General features: G+C 42.7%; 1 protein-coding gene across 4 annotated transcripts in view; it reads left to right on the top strand.

The window, feature by feature from the left end:
• Positions 1-11,168: 11,168 nt before the first annotated feature.
• Positions 11,169-17,012, top strand: part of Edem3 (ER degradation enhancing alpha-mannosidase like protein 3) — a 66,764-nt gene continuing 60,920 nt past the window's right edge. For 2 of the 4 annotated variants that reach the window (XM_052737169.1, XM_052737173.1), the window contains exons 1-2: positions 11,170-11,555; positions 15,478-15,523. In XM_052737169.1, coding sequence (XP_052593129.1) covers positions 11,386-11,555; positions 15,478-15,523 — 216 coding nt within the window. In that variant the 5' untranslated portion in view covers positions 11,170-11,385. Of the gene's footprint in view, positions 11,556-15,477; positions 15,524-17,012 lie in introns of all 4 variants that reach the window. The other 2 variants (XM_052737172.1, XM_052737170.1) reach the window with 2 other exon arrangements.

Raw genomic sequence — 17,012 nt, forward strand, 5'->3', positions numbered from 1 at the left:
TTCTGCACACTGTTGAGTATTTACTACCTTAAGGGACAATGCTAAGTACAGATTTCATTAAAAATTGAAATTTGATAATCATTTTCCGTGATTTTCCTGAAATCACGGAGCAGAGTTGGTCAGAAAATACTGCTTCAAGTGATGTAAATATAATTTATTGAAGTTTATTAATTTACCACATGAATAAGACATGCTCAATTATTAATAGTTTCTCTGATATCTCACTCCTTATGTAAGCCTCAAAGAGCTCAGCACGGCTTATACACAGCAGCTATTAAAGGATGCTCAGGAAGGCGGGATGCCCTTTTGAGCGTTAGGTCATCAAATCCGGCGGCGTCGCCTCCCTGCACTCTCTTCGCTTCTTATTTGCATTTTGTTGGTGGCAGATATTGACTGCTTTGTGATCTTTGTATCCTATCAAAGAGATCTCTCCCAGACCCTGCTCCAGGTCGGGGAGAGCCTTATAACTCGGAAGAAGAGAGTAAGTTCATAACTGAGTTAATGAAACGTATTTCATTATTTACAAAAACTCATTTAGAGATAGTGTAAATATCCTATACGTCAAGTAAATATTACGAATGGTGTAAAGTTATGTTGATTTCAAAATTTTCATGTGTGGGGGTGTTTCATCTGCATGTATTTTGTGCACCACATGTACACAGTGCCCCCAGAGGCCAGAAAAGGGTGTTGGATCCCTTGGGACTAGAATTACCGATGGTTGGTGAGGTGCCATATTGGCGCTGGGAATTAAACCCCAGTGCTCTGCAAGAACAAATGTCCCCTAACTAATGTTAATGACATCTCTCCAGCCCCCTTCTATTTTTTTTTAAATATGAGAGCAGCAATCTCAGTATTTACATGAACTTTAGAGTTTTGCTTTAGTTGATAAGGCGTAGGGGATACTAACTCATCACAGGAAGGATTGATGAGGCCAGGTACTGGGTGACTGAAGGCTGCTTCAAGGCTGGAGTGCATGGATTTGAGACTCAGCTCCACTGTGGGAGAGGAGGGCTTTTTGGTACCTTACCTTTTTCTTTTGGAATGGAGACACCTAACAAACAGTGCTCACCAAGATACTGTTAAAGGATGAAAACAAAGCGCCCCGCACAGAATCATTTTAAAGTTCAAAAGACACAAACCATTGTTTTCTTATTAGTCTACAGGAAGAAAACATGAGAACAGAGGGTAAGGGGGATTCTTGCCTAGATGAGGAAAGAATGGAAAATGTGGAAAGCTAATTCTCCTATCTACCCAGGAAAAAACACTCCCATGACTACCACTTTGTTTATGACACTGCAAATACCCAGAGGCTGTTTTCACCATGCAAGTTAGGCTCATTTTATCAATATTTATTTATTTATGGATTACCGAGACAGGATCTCACTATGTAGCCCTGGCTGGCTTAGAACTCACTTCTACGTGGACCAGCCTGCCCTCCGGCTTGTGGGGAGCCTCCTGTCTCTGCCTTCTGACTGCTGAGATCATAAGTGTAAGCTATCATACCTGGCTCAGTAAGTATTTATTAAATGGACTTATGCACACTGAATATTGTTTTAGCAAAAAATAACAAAAAGTTGCTCTTTCACAACTATTTACATGGTCTTCCATAAGGTAATCTTTTTTTGCACACAGTTTTATTTTTTTTTTTTTATTTTTTTTTTTTAAAGATTTTATTTTTTTATTATGTATACAGCATATATAACAGCAGGCTAGAAGAGGGCACCAGATCTCATTACAGATGGTTGTGAGCCACCATGTGGCTGCTGGGAACTGAACTCAGGACCTCCGGAAGAGCAGTCAGCGTTCCCAACCGCTGAGCCATCTCTCCAGCCCTTTTTTTTTTTAAGATTTATTTATTTATTTATTATGTATACAGTGTTCTGTCTGCACATATCCCTGCAAGCCAGAAGAGGGCACCAGATCTCATTACAGATGGTTGTGAACCACCATGTGGTTGCTGGGAATTGAACTCAGGACCTTTGGAAGAACAAGCAGTGCTCTTAACCTCTGAGCCATCTCTCCAGCCCCGCACAAAGTTTTATTTTTAATGGTGAGTTCTGATCCTCTGAAATGAATAATAAACTCATTATTACGTATTGTTCATTAAACTGTAGAAAGCAATTTTACTAGAAAATGATTTTTACTTCTTGTTCCTTGAGAAGGATTTTATTATGGAGACTTGTGATTTAGAGTCAAATAGGCATAAATTTCACACAATACTGTGCTCTATATTTTTAGCATTCTTTGCTGAAGAAACTTATTTTCCCTTGCAGATCATGCTAATTCTGATTAGTGATTCTCCCCTGCTCTCTACTCCCTGGCTCATCCCCCACCACCCAAAACCTTCCTGTAGTTTATGGAAAGAGAACAGGTCTAGCCAAACCTAAGGTTCAAGGTAAAATATTACAGCCAGCGCATTCCAGCTTGCCCAGCTGATCTTGCCTATCTTTCCCAGTGTTCCCTCTCTTTAAAGATTTATTTATTATTTGGGGTTTTCGAGACATGGTTTCTCTGAATAGCTCTGATTGTCCTGGAGCTCACTTTGTAGACCAGGCTGGCCTTGAACTCAGAGAGATCCGCCTGCCTCTGCCTCCCTAGTGCTGGGATTCAAGGTAAATGCCACCGCTACCCGGTTTAAAGATTTCTTTTCAATTATGTGTACGTGTGAGCACAGGTACCTGAAGAAGTCTGGAGAGGGTGTTGGAGGAGCCCTGAAGCTGGAATTACAGGCTGCTGTGTGTCCTACCTGCCTCAAGTGAATGTTTCATGTGAGCCACAGCTGCAGACCCTAAAAGTACAGAACCTGGGATTTAACCAAACTCAAATGGGCTGTATGTGTTACCTTGCCATTGCTTGCCAAGAGAATTCAGCCTGAGATTTGTCTTAACTGGCGATGAGGTCGTCAGGTAGTAGTTGTTTTTCTCCTGACTCCTGTAATTTGACCACTATAATTATTGGCTGAAAGCAAGCTAGTAGTTTTGTATGATAACTATTGCTGTGATAAAACATCATGGCCAAAAGCAACTTGGGGAGGAAAGGATTTATTTCGTCCTACAGCTTGAAGTCCATCATCCAGGGAAGTCAGGGCAGAAACTCAAGACAGGAATCTGGAGGCAGGAACTGAAGCAGAGGCCATGGAGGGGTGCTGTTTACTGGCTTGCTCCTCATGGCTTGCTCAGCCTGCTTTCTTATAGAACCCAGGACCACCAGCCCAGGGACAGCACCACCCACAATAAGCTGGGCTCTCCCACATCAATCAAGAAAATGCTCCACATGCTTGCCTATGGGCCAATTCGGTCGGGGCTTTTTCTCAGTCGAGGTACCCTCTTCTCAGATGACTCTAGCTTATGTCAAGTTCATAGAAAACTAGTCAGCACAAACTGTGGGTAACAGTTATTCCCTGCTTTTAAACTAACCAGATTCACATCTGGAACCTCTGCTCACTTCATTTGATCATTTACATTGAGAAAAAAATACAACTTGTAACTGAATCTTTGAGAAACTGTTTTATACACAATATAAGTGCTATACCTAGGTCTTAGACTTACAATACATCTCATTCACACACTACTCAAAGTTAAACACTTAGGAGTAGGCCCAATGTACAGGTGTATGAACAGGCATGCCACATAAACTGGAAATGATCTCACGTGGCATAGGATAAGCAGGATTCTAGGAACGATTGCCACCAAAACTAGCTGCAAGCCCCCACAGAAGGCCTAAGAAGGTTCTGAAGGTAAAATTTGCTTATCGATTAGTTGCACAAATATTCAATAAAATCTCCCAGTTTTCAGGGATGAGCTGACAGTTATATCTTTTCGTGCCGCAGTGCCAAGCTCATACCTGATGCAAAGAAAAAAAAAAGATGAACTTTAAAGGGGGGTGTGGTATCTAAAACCACACCTCTCCAAGTCTGAAATGCGATCCTGTATCTCAGTGGTAGGCTGATTCCACAAGGAGATTAGCCTGCAAAGAGACTGAGAACTATGTCTGAGCTTTTGTTTTGTTTTTGTTTTCTGAGACAGGGTCTCTTTCTGTAGCTCAGTGTTGTGGAATGCTGTGCTGACACCATAACGGCTGTTCCCATCTTAGTGAAAGCAGGTGTCAGTACCCCAAAGAGAGGTCCCTCACAGGAAAGCTGGGGGGTCATCACACCCTCACCTGTGATTTCAGTCGCTCCCTCCCTCCTGCATACCTCCCCCAGCTGCATATGGTCTTGGGAGGAGCTGGTGGAAGCTTAAAGAAGGGCCTCTATCTATGTGGGTGTTTGGAGGTCACCACCCATGCTGGGCTGTAATGTAAGTATTACAGCTGTTTGGGGGTCACTCGTGCACTTGGAAGTAAGCCCAATAAACTCCCTACGCTGGGTTTGGGTAGAATCATTCCTAGCTGTTTGCCCATATCTCCCCAGCAAACAGGAATACAATACCCATGCTATCCTGGAACTCACTATGTAGTCAAGCTGGACTTGGACTCATGGCAATTCTCCTGTCTTAGCATTCCAAACGCTGGTATTACAGATGTGAGTCACCACACCCAAGACCTGCTATTTTTTTTTTTTAAATCCTAACTAATCTTCCATATCTGGCTATCACTTAAAATATTAAAAGCTTTGCTTATATATTAAAAACAAAAACCTAAACGCTGACAAAAGTAACTTAACTTTTCAATAATATATTTGGAAAAGAAATAGAAAAAGTACTGTTTTTATATAACTTTAAGCTGAAGAAGAAAGTAAAAAATATTAAGCTTCAAAATTTGACAAGTATCAGGACTTGTTTTTATTTACTTATTTTTAGTGTGTGTGTGTGTGTGTGTGTGTGTATGTGTGTGTGTGGTGTGTGTGTGTGGTGTGTGTGGTGTGTGTGTGTGGTATGTGTGTGTGTGTGTGTGTGTGTGTGTGTGGTGTGTGTGTGTGTGTGGTATGTGTGTGTGTGTGTGTGTGTGTGTGTGTGTGTGTGTGTGTGTGTGTGGTGTGTGTGGTGTGTGTGGTGTGTGTGTGTGTGTGTGTGTGTCCCTCAGGAGCTGGAGTTGCAGCAGGTTGTGAGCCACCTGCTGTGGGTGCTGGGAACGGAATTTGACCTGACAGGCACGGTGTAAATTCTCAACTGCTGAGCCACCTCTCCAGTCCCATGATGTGCTTTTATAAAAACAAAGCAGGGGTTGGGGACACAGTCCAGTCGGTAAAGCAGCTGCTGCACAAACATGGGGACCTGAGTATAGGTGCCCAGTGCCCATGGAAAAGACTGAGCATGGCTGGAGTGTGTGTCCGGTTGTGGTGTGTACCTGGTTGTGGTGTGTGCCTGGCTGTGTGTGTCCCTGTAATCCTAGTACTGGGAAGGCAGGCACAGATAGGTCCCTGGAGCTTACTAGTCTGCAAGTCTTCATCAGTCAGTGGGCTCTCTCAGAAAATAAGGTTTAGAGCAACAGAGGAAAGCACCTGATGTCAACCTCTGGTCTGCATGTGATTGAATACACACCTGTATATACACATACACACAAATACATACACATACATACCTGTATACACACATACACATACATGCACATACACACATGTACACACATGAACACACACACACCTGTACACACACATGAACACACGTACACACACCTGTACACACACATGAACACACACACACCTGTATACATACACACACTTGTATACACAAATACACACCTGCACACACACACACACACACACACACACCTGTATATACATACACATACACACATGAACACATACCCAAGCAAGCAACATATACATACATACAAGACTAAAAAAAATTCACATAGGGGCCAGAGAGATGGCTCAGTAGTTAAAAGCACTAACTGCTCTTCCACAGGACCTGAGTTTGGTTCACAGAACCCGTATGGTGGCTCACAATCATCAGTAACTTCAGTTCCAGGAGATTCCATGCCGTCTTCTGACCTCCATGGGAACAGACATGCATGCAGGCAAACACTCATTCACACAAAATAAATTAAAAAGAAACAAAAAAACCCAAAAAAATCATGTAGACCAAAAGCTTACAAGACTTTCTGACTATACCCATTCTCCAACCCCTCTTCCTCTTCCAACTTTAAATGCCTTACAGGTGAGGCCCCCTTTTCTGAGGAAGGAAGGGTACTGTACATTTGCATACATGCACAGTCACTCCAAAACAGGGGTGAGGCTCTGTAGCTCATGGGGGGTCTCCATGGCAGAATCTGTGGTTCACTGAGTAGCATGAGGTCCCGAAGGGTTAGGGTTTAGGAGAGGGAGGCTGCAGTAGCCACCTGCGGTCAGCAGAACAAGGGAGTGGATAAGATGTGGAGTAAGACTGGAACCAGGGCTGTGGGCACCTACACCCACCCTTGACACCTACTCTCATCATGGGCAACTTTGTCTTTCTACTCCATAATAACGATAAATATCAGTAACTACTACTTATTGATCTGTTCTGGAAGTTTCTACATATTGTGTACGCACATAATTTTGTTACCGTCACAAAGGCCCTAGAAGAAAGGTACCAATACCAAGTCATTTAACCCCTCCTGAAGAGCTGTGAAGTCAGCCTTATTTTACAAACAGAGATGCTGAGACACAAGGATTTAACACTTAGCACAAGTGAGTACGGGTGAAATGTAGCAGCGCGGGCCCTGAACCACTGTTCTTGGCCTCCAGGATACCTGTGTGGGAGGCGGTTGAGCAGTACTGACTTAAAATCGTGGCTACTCTTAACTGTAAGTGAGAACTATGTTGGTGGGACCAATGAGGCTTTAGGGCCCAGAGTGGAAGCAATAAAAACTGGGCTTTGCTTCCGGTAAAGAGAGTAAATGGCAAATAGTTACTAAAGGAACAAGTGTTCACATATGAGAGCTGGGACTGGTGACCACGAAACAGATGAGAATAATCTGAAGTTCTGAAGATTTAAAATCATGAGTGAGAATGAGTCATCTGAATTCCTCATTCCCTTTCTGGAATTTGGATAAGCCAGTCAGCCATTTGGGAGAGACAATCCATAATATTTACTGAGTACTTTTCATGAAATGCCCCTTCTGGAGCCGTAGAGTCCCAGAATGTAAGTGTAGAACAAATGTTGCCTTGATTTAATGGACATAGGCTTGGGTTCACGAGAAGAAAAGTGCCCCGTAAATTCCACATTATCAACTAATGGGAATCTTGAAAGAGGAACTCAATGGGAAGTCATTCGAAGAATGGCAAAATAACCACATCCAAATTCCATTTCGGGGGTAACGAGACCTGTAGAGTTAAAGAATTTAGGGTTAACTGTTGTTCTGTGACCAGTCTCGTACATCTGGTCTCAGCCTCTCAGGACTCTCCCTGAGCCATAATAGTTGAAGTGAAGCCTCTCCCTTGTGTCTATATGGTTTCTACACACCATCCCTCCTAACCTCTGACACATCCAGGCAGGAAAGGGAACATATATTTGCATAAGATACAAGGCTGTGTAAACAAACTCTTAACCGGTTAAAGGGCACCACTTTATAAATTACCCTTGTTATCGTTTTTAATGGGCTCTATGCATCTAAAAATCTGTCTTATATTCTTTAAAAAATCCTTCTCTCTTATTTCCCTTTGGTGCTTTTCACTAATATTTTTTTATGTACAACTCCAAGCTCTCTGAATTAACTCCCATATTTTTAAAAAATTAAAAACTAAAAAAATTACTAATGTATAAGTTTTTAAACTAATGAATGTCAATTTTCTCCAGACCCCATAAGTTGCCAAATAACTAATAATTCCTGTTTCCATTAATGAATGGGTTAAAATGGGATCTACTTTGAAATATATTTTGTGAGTGTATTTCTGTCATGAATATGGGTTCCAGCTTAGAGATGTTAACTTCCAATACTTTTTAGGTCACACCAGATTTTTCTATTTATGATTTTGCAGAGGTTAGTGAAAAATGGACTCAACTATTGGCTAGAAACTGAATCACAGTAGGGAGAAAAGGATGCTTATTATTCAGCAAGTCAACAAAGAATGTGTTCTGGCTGCTCATTACACCCTTTAAAAATGCAGTGTTAGCTTGGAGACAAGCAAAAATACAGCAAATGATGAACACTGAGGCCAGTACTTCCTCTTCAGTATATTGTTTCTTAACAAGATGGCTAATGTCTTATTGAAAGCCAAAGGCTCGGAAGTCTTTAGGATTAGAACATCAGAAAGACTTAAAATAACAACAACAACAACAACAACAACAAGAACAAAAATTGGGTTACTGTCAATAAGCCACACCAAATAACTGACTTGAAAATATATCTGAAAGACACTGAGTATTTTTATACTGTCTTTGTTTTTAGTTTCAAATACTAGATGATTGGCGCTGACCTTTGGCAGGTCCTGTTCTCTACGCCACAGCCAAGACCAACTCCGGGATATTTATTTACTTAGCTAACTTCATCATTAAGGCTGCCAAAGAGGATCTGGGATGGCAGCAACACAGGACTGCAGGTTTGTAAAAGGGATAAACATCATTCAGAAATGAGCTCATGTGTTTTCACAGCACCTAGACGAGTACATGGAAGGATCTTATTATTCCCACTTTATAGTGAGCAAACTGAAGGAATGAGAAAATGAATACATTCGATACTTCCTGAACATCTATAGTGGAGGGACACAGCACCGGGCATTTCAGAATAAACTGGTTCTTTAGAACAGGCTGCTTAACACCCTTCAAATGGTCACAATCCAGTGCACAGGGCACTGCACTAAGAAAGACACAGAGTACAGTGGAAGAACAGGATTCTTGTGGACTATTCCTTTAACTGTGTAAAGGTGTGTTACATTTGTTTGTGCTACATTTGCTTGATTTTCTAAAGATGTGTTGCATTTGTTTCACCCTGCCTGCCTAAGGCACCTCACTGGTCTACTAAAAAGCTGAACAACCAATAATTAGGCAGAAGAGGGACAGGCGGCTGGCAGGCAGAGAGAATAAGTAGGAAGAGAAATCTAGACAAAAGAGAGAGAAGAGAACAAGGGAGAAAGAGAGGAAGATGCCTGGGGCCAGAAGGCAGGCAGCCACCAGCCAGCCAGACACAAGAAGCAGTGAAAGTAGGACATACAGGAAGGAAGGAAGGAAGGAAGGAAGGAAGGAAGGAAGGAAGGAAGGAAGGAAGGAAGGAAGGAAGGAAGGTAAAAAGCCTCGAGGCAAAAAGTAGATAACGAGAAACAGATGAAAATAAGAGCTAAGATAAGGTTGAGCATTCACAACTAATAATAAGTCCCTGTGTCATGATTTGGGAGCTGGTTGGTGGCCCCCCAAAAAAGCTTAGTCCACAGGGTGGAGGGTGACTGGAGCTCTCCGGAAGGTTTTGAATGGTTTTGTGGGGATGGCATCTAAGCCAAGTCTTAACAGGCTGTGACTGGTGGACAAAGATTACAGGGTAACAGAGGAGATACCAGAGCAAAGAAAAAGAAAGGAGATGGTGTGAGAATTTCTTTAGTTGTTGCGTAGAACTTGAGGGCCGGGGCAGATGGACTCCACAGAGGAAGAATTCGGAGTGTTTGCAGATGTGCCTGAATGCTTCCTCTGTGATAGTGTGGAAGAGAACAGGGTGGTAGGGCAATCACTTAGCTGCTGCAATAGCTTAACAAAGAGATAATGAGATCTAGGGCCGAGCAAAGGTGGAATGGAAAGGCAATGGTCTGGAAGGTAGCAGAGATACAAATCTATGTTATTTGGCAACTGGTTGGACACTAGGAAAGAAGATGAGTAACCATGGTTCTGAAATATTAAATAATTTTGCACTCGAGTTTCTCTTGGACTAGACATAAGGGAAACTGGATGGGAATGTAGGTCTGATCATCAGGTCAGATATAAATCTAGAAATCAACTAGAGAGATAAGGCGGCTGAATCCATACCAGAAATCACTGAAGAATAACCCAGAGTACAAAGAGCAAAGGGGTAAAAGGAAAACCTTCAGGAAACACCTGCATTTTTGAAAGTAGAGAAGGAGGCGTGAAGGAAGAAAGGTTATTTTGTCACCCGAATGGTCAGAGAGATAAGACATAACTGGTAAGGCATTCAAATCAAGAGGTTTCAGGACAGCCGCATACTGCTGATTGAACAAATACGGAATTTACTGTGGCCACAGAGGTCACACCCAAGCCCCTCCATTCTGAAGCCACCTGCTGAATTATCACAAGAGAAAGAAATGGGCTTTTGCAAGACAAACCTGCTTGTCGTTTTACCAACGGTTAGCCTGCGAATCAGCCATTGCAACTCATTACAACATCCAGTCTTCATTAAACTTTAAAAAAAAAAAAATCATTTGCATCCTACACTTCCTTCCTTCCACAGGCTTTTTAGATAACTATTATTAATCATGTCCTCAACTTTGTTTGCCCTCCTTCATTTTTGTGGTCCTGCTTAGTTGCTGGGACTTCTGAATCAGAGGGAGGTTGGAGTGTAACCCAGGAGTGAGATTAGTGTTTGCCAACTTTCTCAAGCCTAGGTTTCCACGTATGCAAAAGGGGGAACGTTGATATCTACATATTAGAGTGGAGAAGAGTGCGCTAATGAAAGTAAAACCCTCACGTGGTTCTGTCGTCAAAGGTCCCATTCATTTTGCTGTTTTTGTTTTTTTTGTTTGCTTGTTTGTTTTGTTATTTCCCCCAGGGCAGAAGACTATTCCCACTGTTCCTCAAGGAATAGGGTACCGACCTGGGGACAAGTCTCATTCTGTCAGCTCTCAGGGAAACATCTTCAGGGAGAGAAGGGCAAATAACTGAGGACTCCCCGGGACTGTGCGGTCCACCTAGGATCGCTGGTGGGACCGTGGAACTCAGAACGCCAGGAACCTGCGTGGCCTTTACAGGACCGGACTACAAGTCCCAGAACGCAGTGCGCCACCAGGCAGAAATTTTAGCAAGGCGCCTGCGCATGGGGCTGTAGGCAGGGCGAAGGAAGCGGTGCACTTTGGGACTAGTAGTCCCTAGGTGGCAACTCCTGGGGTCGGAGGTGGGTCGAAGGGCCAGCTCCCTGCCCAGTCCCGCCTTTTGTCCACGTCCCGCTTCTCCTGGCCAATGTCCCGTCCTGTGGCTGTGGCCAGCCCCTCTCCGAGGCTGTTTCCATTGGTCCTGAGGCTATCCCACGGCTGCCCTACCCGGAAGTAGCCTTGGGGGAGGCGGTTTCCTAGACTACGACACCGGAAAGCTGGGGGCGGTGCTCTGGGCCGTGGAGGGCGGAGGGTGGTGGCAGCGCTGGCGCTGGGGACCGGCTCGGTGGCTTCGGCAAACAGTTTGGCGCCGGCGGCCGCCGGCCTCACTCCGCAGCTCGCCCTCGACACGGCTCGCAGCCTCCTCGCCGCCGGCAGCCCGCAATGTGGCCCACCGTGCGGGTGTAGCAGCTGCGCGTGCGCGGAACCGCGGGGCCATGAGCGAAGCCGGCGGCGGCGGCGGCGGTCGGGGCTGTGGGTGCCGGGTCCCCCAGCGAGCGCCATGGAGCCTGGTGGCAGCGACGGCCTCTCTCTGCCTGGTGTTGGCCACGTCCGTGTGCACGGCGAGGGCCGCGCCCATGAGTAGGGAAGAGAAGCAGAAGCTTGGGTAAGGGTGCGTGGCTGCCCGGGTGGGTTTCCTGGCGAGGCTGCCAGCAGCCGTCGAGGTGCCTGTCACTGCGCCTCCGGCGCGCCGTGGACTTTTTTTTTTTCCCGTGGTGACTTGGAACAGCTGGTGAGGCTGGAGGACCTCGGTGCGGTGGACAGGGTCCAGGAGGATGGGAGCCGAGCCCCACGGCGTGACCTCGGGGGGCTGTCGGGCGTCTCCTGGGCCGCCCGTGACATGTGCCGTGTGGTGTCAGCGCCCCTGCCGTGCCGGGCTGGTGGAGGGGCTACCGCCTGGGTAGCAGGAGTTCCAGGGGCGCCTTTTGGCGGAGGAGGGTTGGAGTTCTCGCCCAGCCCGAGCGAGCTCCCAGCGGGAAAATGTTGCGCTGTTTACACCTGTTAAAGGAAAAGGGGCGTTCACTTGGAGCTTGAACTTTTCCGATTCCTCTATCCCTTTGCTGTGGTTTCTTCCTACAGGGCATTTGGGCCTGGGGCAGGCGGTTTGATGTTATTCAAAGGCCTCGGTTGAGTGTACCCCCCTTTAGAGTAGTTTCATGAATCTCGAAAGTGCTGCAGTACTCTATTTGTGGCATTTAATTCAGTAATGCTCATACATCCGGAGCGGCACAGATGAGTAAGAGCAAAGTGGAGAATCTGTAGAAATTGGCAAAACCGTGAACAGTTAAGTGAGAGAAGAGGAAATGGGTGCGGGTCAGTAGCACAAAGAGTTAATTGTGAGAGATGCTTATTAAAACAGTGAGGTGGGTGGGTTTTGCTTGTCTGGTTAATAAGCACACACCACCAGGATGCAGCACTGGTTAGTGAAGATGTGAGAAGGCTTGGTAGGAGTGTAAATTCGTGTGACCTATTGACAGCAACTCCTGAATTAAAAAAAAAAAAAAATTGTGCTTTTTCTTTGACTCGTGTCTTTCTCTGGGGATCTACCTACAGAAATATAAAGCACTGTTAGAGATAAGTGTATAAAGGAGTGCATTTTGAAAGAACAGAACAGTTCCTGGAAGGGAAATGGTTGAATATGCTGTTTGGTTCTATATTGTGGAATAATGTTCATACATTTAGAAAGAGTTCTGTAATTAGAAGTCTATCCAGGACCTATTACCACGATAATAAGGAAGGAAAAAAAAAAAAACTAAAGCAAGTTGAAGGATAATATATAAATAGTAGCTGAACCATTTCATAAGAAAAAAAGTTACCCAAATTTAGAAAAAAATAAAATGTAACTTATCCCATAATGTTAGGATGAAGGGAAGTGGAGCCATTAGGTTCTAATATATTTGCTTCTTTATTTCAGTCATTGCAGAAGACTTGTATTAATTTTTTAATAAAAGAGCAATGAAAATCTGAGGCCAAGAAGATGAAGTGTCAGCTGTCCAAACAAATTACCAATGATCTTTATGAGTTTAATGTATTATTAGACTTCCCCACTCCATTGGCATTTAACTCACGCCACATCTAAAACTGTTATTGCACCACAAGGTGGATGTTATCTCCACTGTGCAAATGAGGAAATTGAGATCCAAGGTTAACTTGTTCATAGAGTCTCAAAGCTGATACGAGGTAGAGTCAGATTTTTGTTTTGTTTTTGTTTTTGCCTATGTCTGACCTCATAGCTCATGTATGCACAGTGCCGTACTTCCTTAAGATTTGGGGGAAAGTATTCTAGTATGGCTGCAAGTATTTTATTTGACTTTTTTATTAAAAATTTTATATGAGTCGTTGGACAGCCAGTGTAGACAAATCAGTGAGCCCCAGGTTCAGAGAGAGATCCTGTCTCAAACAATAAGGTGTAGATTGTGTGTGTGTGTGTGTGTGTGTGTGTGTGTGTGTGTGTGTGTGTGTGTGACACACACTGGAATATATATAGTCTTGTCTTTCATGGAATTTTTTTTCAGGACAAGAGATTTTGCTAATATTTTTGGTTATCAGCTAGTATAGATCAATGCAGTTACTGCTGATATTGGGAGGCAGTGTGACTTTAGAAAACAATTGATTTATAGAAATTATTTAAGAATAAAAACAATTTAAAAGGGGGGGTCAGATTTCCAATATATCTTATACAGTTGTTAAATAGATATAAAATTATAAAAACTTTTAAACTGTTCCATATAGTCACTGTGCCATTCTATAGATATACCCACTTTAAAGTTTATATTGTGGAACTTGCTGATTGTATGTGTCTTCATATGCAATCATAATTTACCCATAATTTGGAAAATTCATAGCTCTCAAAGTTGAATTAGCAAGTTAGAATTTTTCACCTGTGATGCACTTCTAGGCTCTCGCATTCCCAGTGACAAGAAAGTTCTCTTCTTGACAGTAATCGTTTATCCTGCTTCAAGGAAGGAAGAGTCTGCATATCCCATTTTATGATAGTGCTTGCAGGTTGTGGGGCCTGGCCTTGCTGCTGTTTGAGAGACAGTTATCATTTGCACCATGAGTGTCTAGAGGGATTCTGTAAGTAACTCCTTAATTTCCTGAAATCCTCTGGACCTATGTAAATTTACAATGTTCTAACACAGTAGTAGGGAGACCTTTATAAATTTTTTTTTTATTACATTTGTGTTTATTGCCATGGCACATGGAGTCAGCGCAACATGCAGGAATCAACTCTCTCCTTCTATCATGTGGGTTCTTGGGATCAAACTCAGATTGCCAGGCTCTGGGGCAAGTGCTCTTACCCAGTGAACTGTCTTGCCAGCCAAGGTCTTGTTTTTAATGGCTAGGCATTTTTAAAATGATTATAAGAAGTTGTCAGGACTATTTAGGTCTTAAAATGAAGTGTACTTGACCTTGTTGGTCATTACAGCCAGGGCTGGATATTAGAGGCTTTTCTACCTGCTAGCTTTATTATTATCAGTATTTCATCCCCCGTTGTTGTGGAATTGACAATATAGTATAATAGGAAGGAAAATAAATATAACCAGTCATTTTCTTGACTTCTTTTCCTAGTCCTGATTTTAGTAAGTGGAACTTTGGGGAGAGGAGTTAGTAAGTACTTGTCTTGCTGTTTTCCTTTGCTGATTATTGGATTTGGCTCTGTCTGGCTCTCACATTAACTTTTGTAATAGCACTCGAGGCCTGGTCATGAGAACGCTTCATTGTGAGACTCGGTCCTTAGTTCCTGAGACCTTTGCGGTCTGAGTTGGTGAATCTGGCTTGGGCGCCTGAAACCTCCGTCTTAAACCACTGTATTGGAAGTTTAGAGAAAGAATCCTCTTTTCTCTTCTCTTCTCTGCGCCTCCTTGTGCTCAGGCTGATGTTAAACTTGTGATCGTCTAGCCTCGGCTCCCTGAAAGCTGGAGGTCTCCCTTTGAGCTTTAACGTTTCCACTTTTGGAGAGTGTTTTTAAGAGAGCAGAGTGTGCCAGAAAGTGTATCTTTTGGAACTGAGACAAACATAGTATGTACTTAAACTAGGCATTAGTGGTTTTACTCAGTTTAATGGGAAGGGCACAGGCTTGAGAAAATATTAGTTCATATTAGTGTAACACACCCCACCCCATCCTTAATAGAATATATAGAACAAACAATAAATGGTACTAATAATTGTTGCTTTGAGGAGTTGTCTGGAAACATCCCACTCCAAGAATAGGTTACATAATTATGTTAATAGCTGTAGTGTTCAAGACCAGCTCTCTTTCTCTGCCATTATGACATGGGTCATTCAATAGTTTTCTTAGAAAAAACCCAACAGTTTTATATAAATTACTAGGACTGGGGATGGTAAAGGTCTGGCTCCGCAGCTTATGGTGAGGTAATAAAGACTTCTCTGCTCACTTTGTGGTATCCTTCTATCTAAAGTATTTTTTTTTAATTAGTGTGCTTTTATGAAGGAGAATTGTGTTCTTGAAGTATAATAGATAGAATATACATAACCTTTCTCCCTCTCTGTTTTTTCACTATTAGAAATCAAGTCCTGGAAATGTTTGATCATGCTTATGGCAACTATATGGTAAGTATGAAGCTTGTCTGTGCATACTGTTTATGAGCTGACTGTACACAGCTGGGAACTTTGGAACTTGAATTACTAATGTATGTTTTTAAAGAAAGCGTTTCAAAAGCAGGACAAATGTAAGTGAGCAGAATATTCCTGGTGATGAGTCTTAGGGAATCAATTTATTGAACAGGGAAGAAATTGAAACCAGATCATGAAACTTTGTATTTAAGCAGTTTACTTAGGTGCTGGCAGCAATTGATAACATACATAGGTAAACAGGGAAAAGATGTTATCTCTGGCTTTAAGGGATGCCCTTTAAGAAAAACTACATTACTTTACAACCCTATGAAACAAGCCATTGCATAAGACGTACTATCACCTAACCTCTGTCCAGATGTTATGATATGGATTCTGAATTGAGTGCATTTGCATTCTGCTGATCCATTGTTTCAAGGTATTTCAGAGGTAGCCGTTTCCACTGGAAAGGTTGAAATGGTATGGATAAAAGGTTCTAGGGATCTAGTGCACAAAGAAGAAGATAAAATAGCAAGCAAATTTTTAAGAGTTTAAAAGAAAGTTTTGCATATAAATTTTTTGTAATTTTGTAAAGAGTTTAATCAAGCTATGCTGAGGATTTCTTCTCATTTCCTTGTTTTTACATTTAATATATGCCAGGAGAACGTCTCTTATGATTATAGCCTAAATATAGTTAGGAAAATTTGGCAGAGAGCTAACTTTAATTCTTATTAAGATTCTTTTCACCTGATTCAGTAAATCCATGTTCATTTGTATAGGGCAGATATCATTATATATCCATATCATTAGTCCTCTCTTTATATATTTTTGTATTTTATATATTTCTTTATTTATATGTCTGTGTGAGTGTATGCCATGTGTGGGTACTTGCAGAGGCCGGGAGAAAGTCTCAAATCCCCAGGAGCAGGAGTTAGAGACAGGAGGTTGTGAGACATGCAGAGTGGGTACTTCGAAGAAAAGTCGGGTTGTCTGGAAGGGCAAAGGGGCTCCTAACCACTCACTTACCTCCAGACCCTGTTTTAAACATGTTTCATATTTGTTGACTCTTGTTCTCTTTTGTTATTGCTTGGTTAGAGTGAGGTTTGACTTTTCGGTAAATGTTTCTAGAATGTGATGGTTCTGAAGCTTTGGATGTAAACATTGAAAACACGGTTTTAAACTTACTACTCGGTGTGATGTAGCTGTTCTTTTAGTGTTTCTTTGAAATCCCTTACCCCTGGTTAGTTTTGTTTGGGGGAAGCTTCATCCAGCAAGTCTAGGCTAGTGGTGTAGAGATAGCCACATGGACCCTTACAAGACCCTCAAGTTGCAGTCAGCTCTGACAGGTCAACTTTTGATCCTAAAGTTGAGCAACATGATAGACAGCCAGATGAATGTGCCACATTTTGTTCTAAATACAGCTCTCTCTTTAAAAGTTCTATTTATTTACTGTGTGTGTATATTTGTGTTTATGTGCTCACGTGTGTGT

The sequence above is a fragment of the Peromyscus californicus genome, unplaced genomic scaffold (genome assembly GCF_007827085.1).
Source record: "Peromyscus californicus insignis strain IS unplaced genomic scaffold, ASM782708v3 Scaffold_14__1_contigs__length_90479793_seg_2, whole genome shotgun sequence".
NCBI lineage: Eukaryota > Metazoa > Chordata > Mammalia > Rodentia > Cricetidae > Peromyscus > Peromyscus californicus.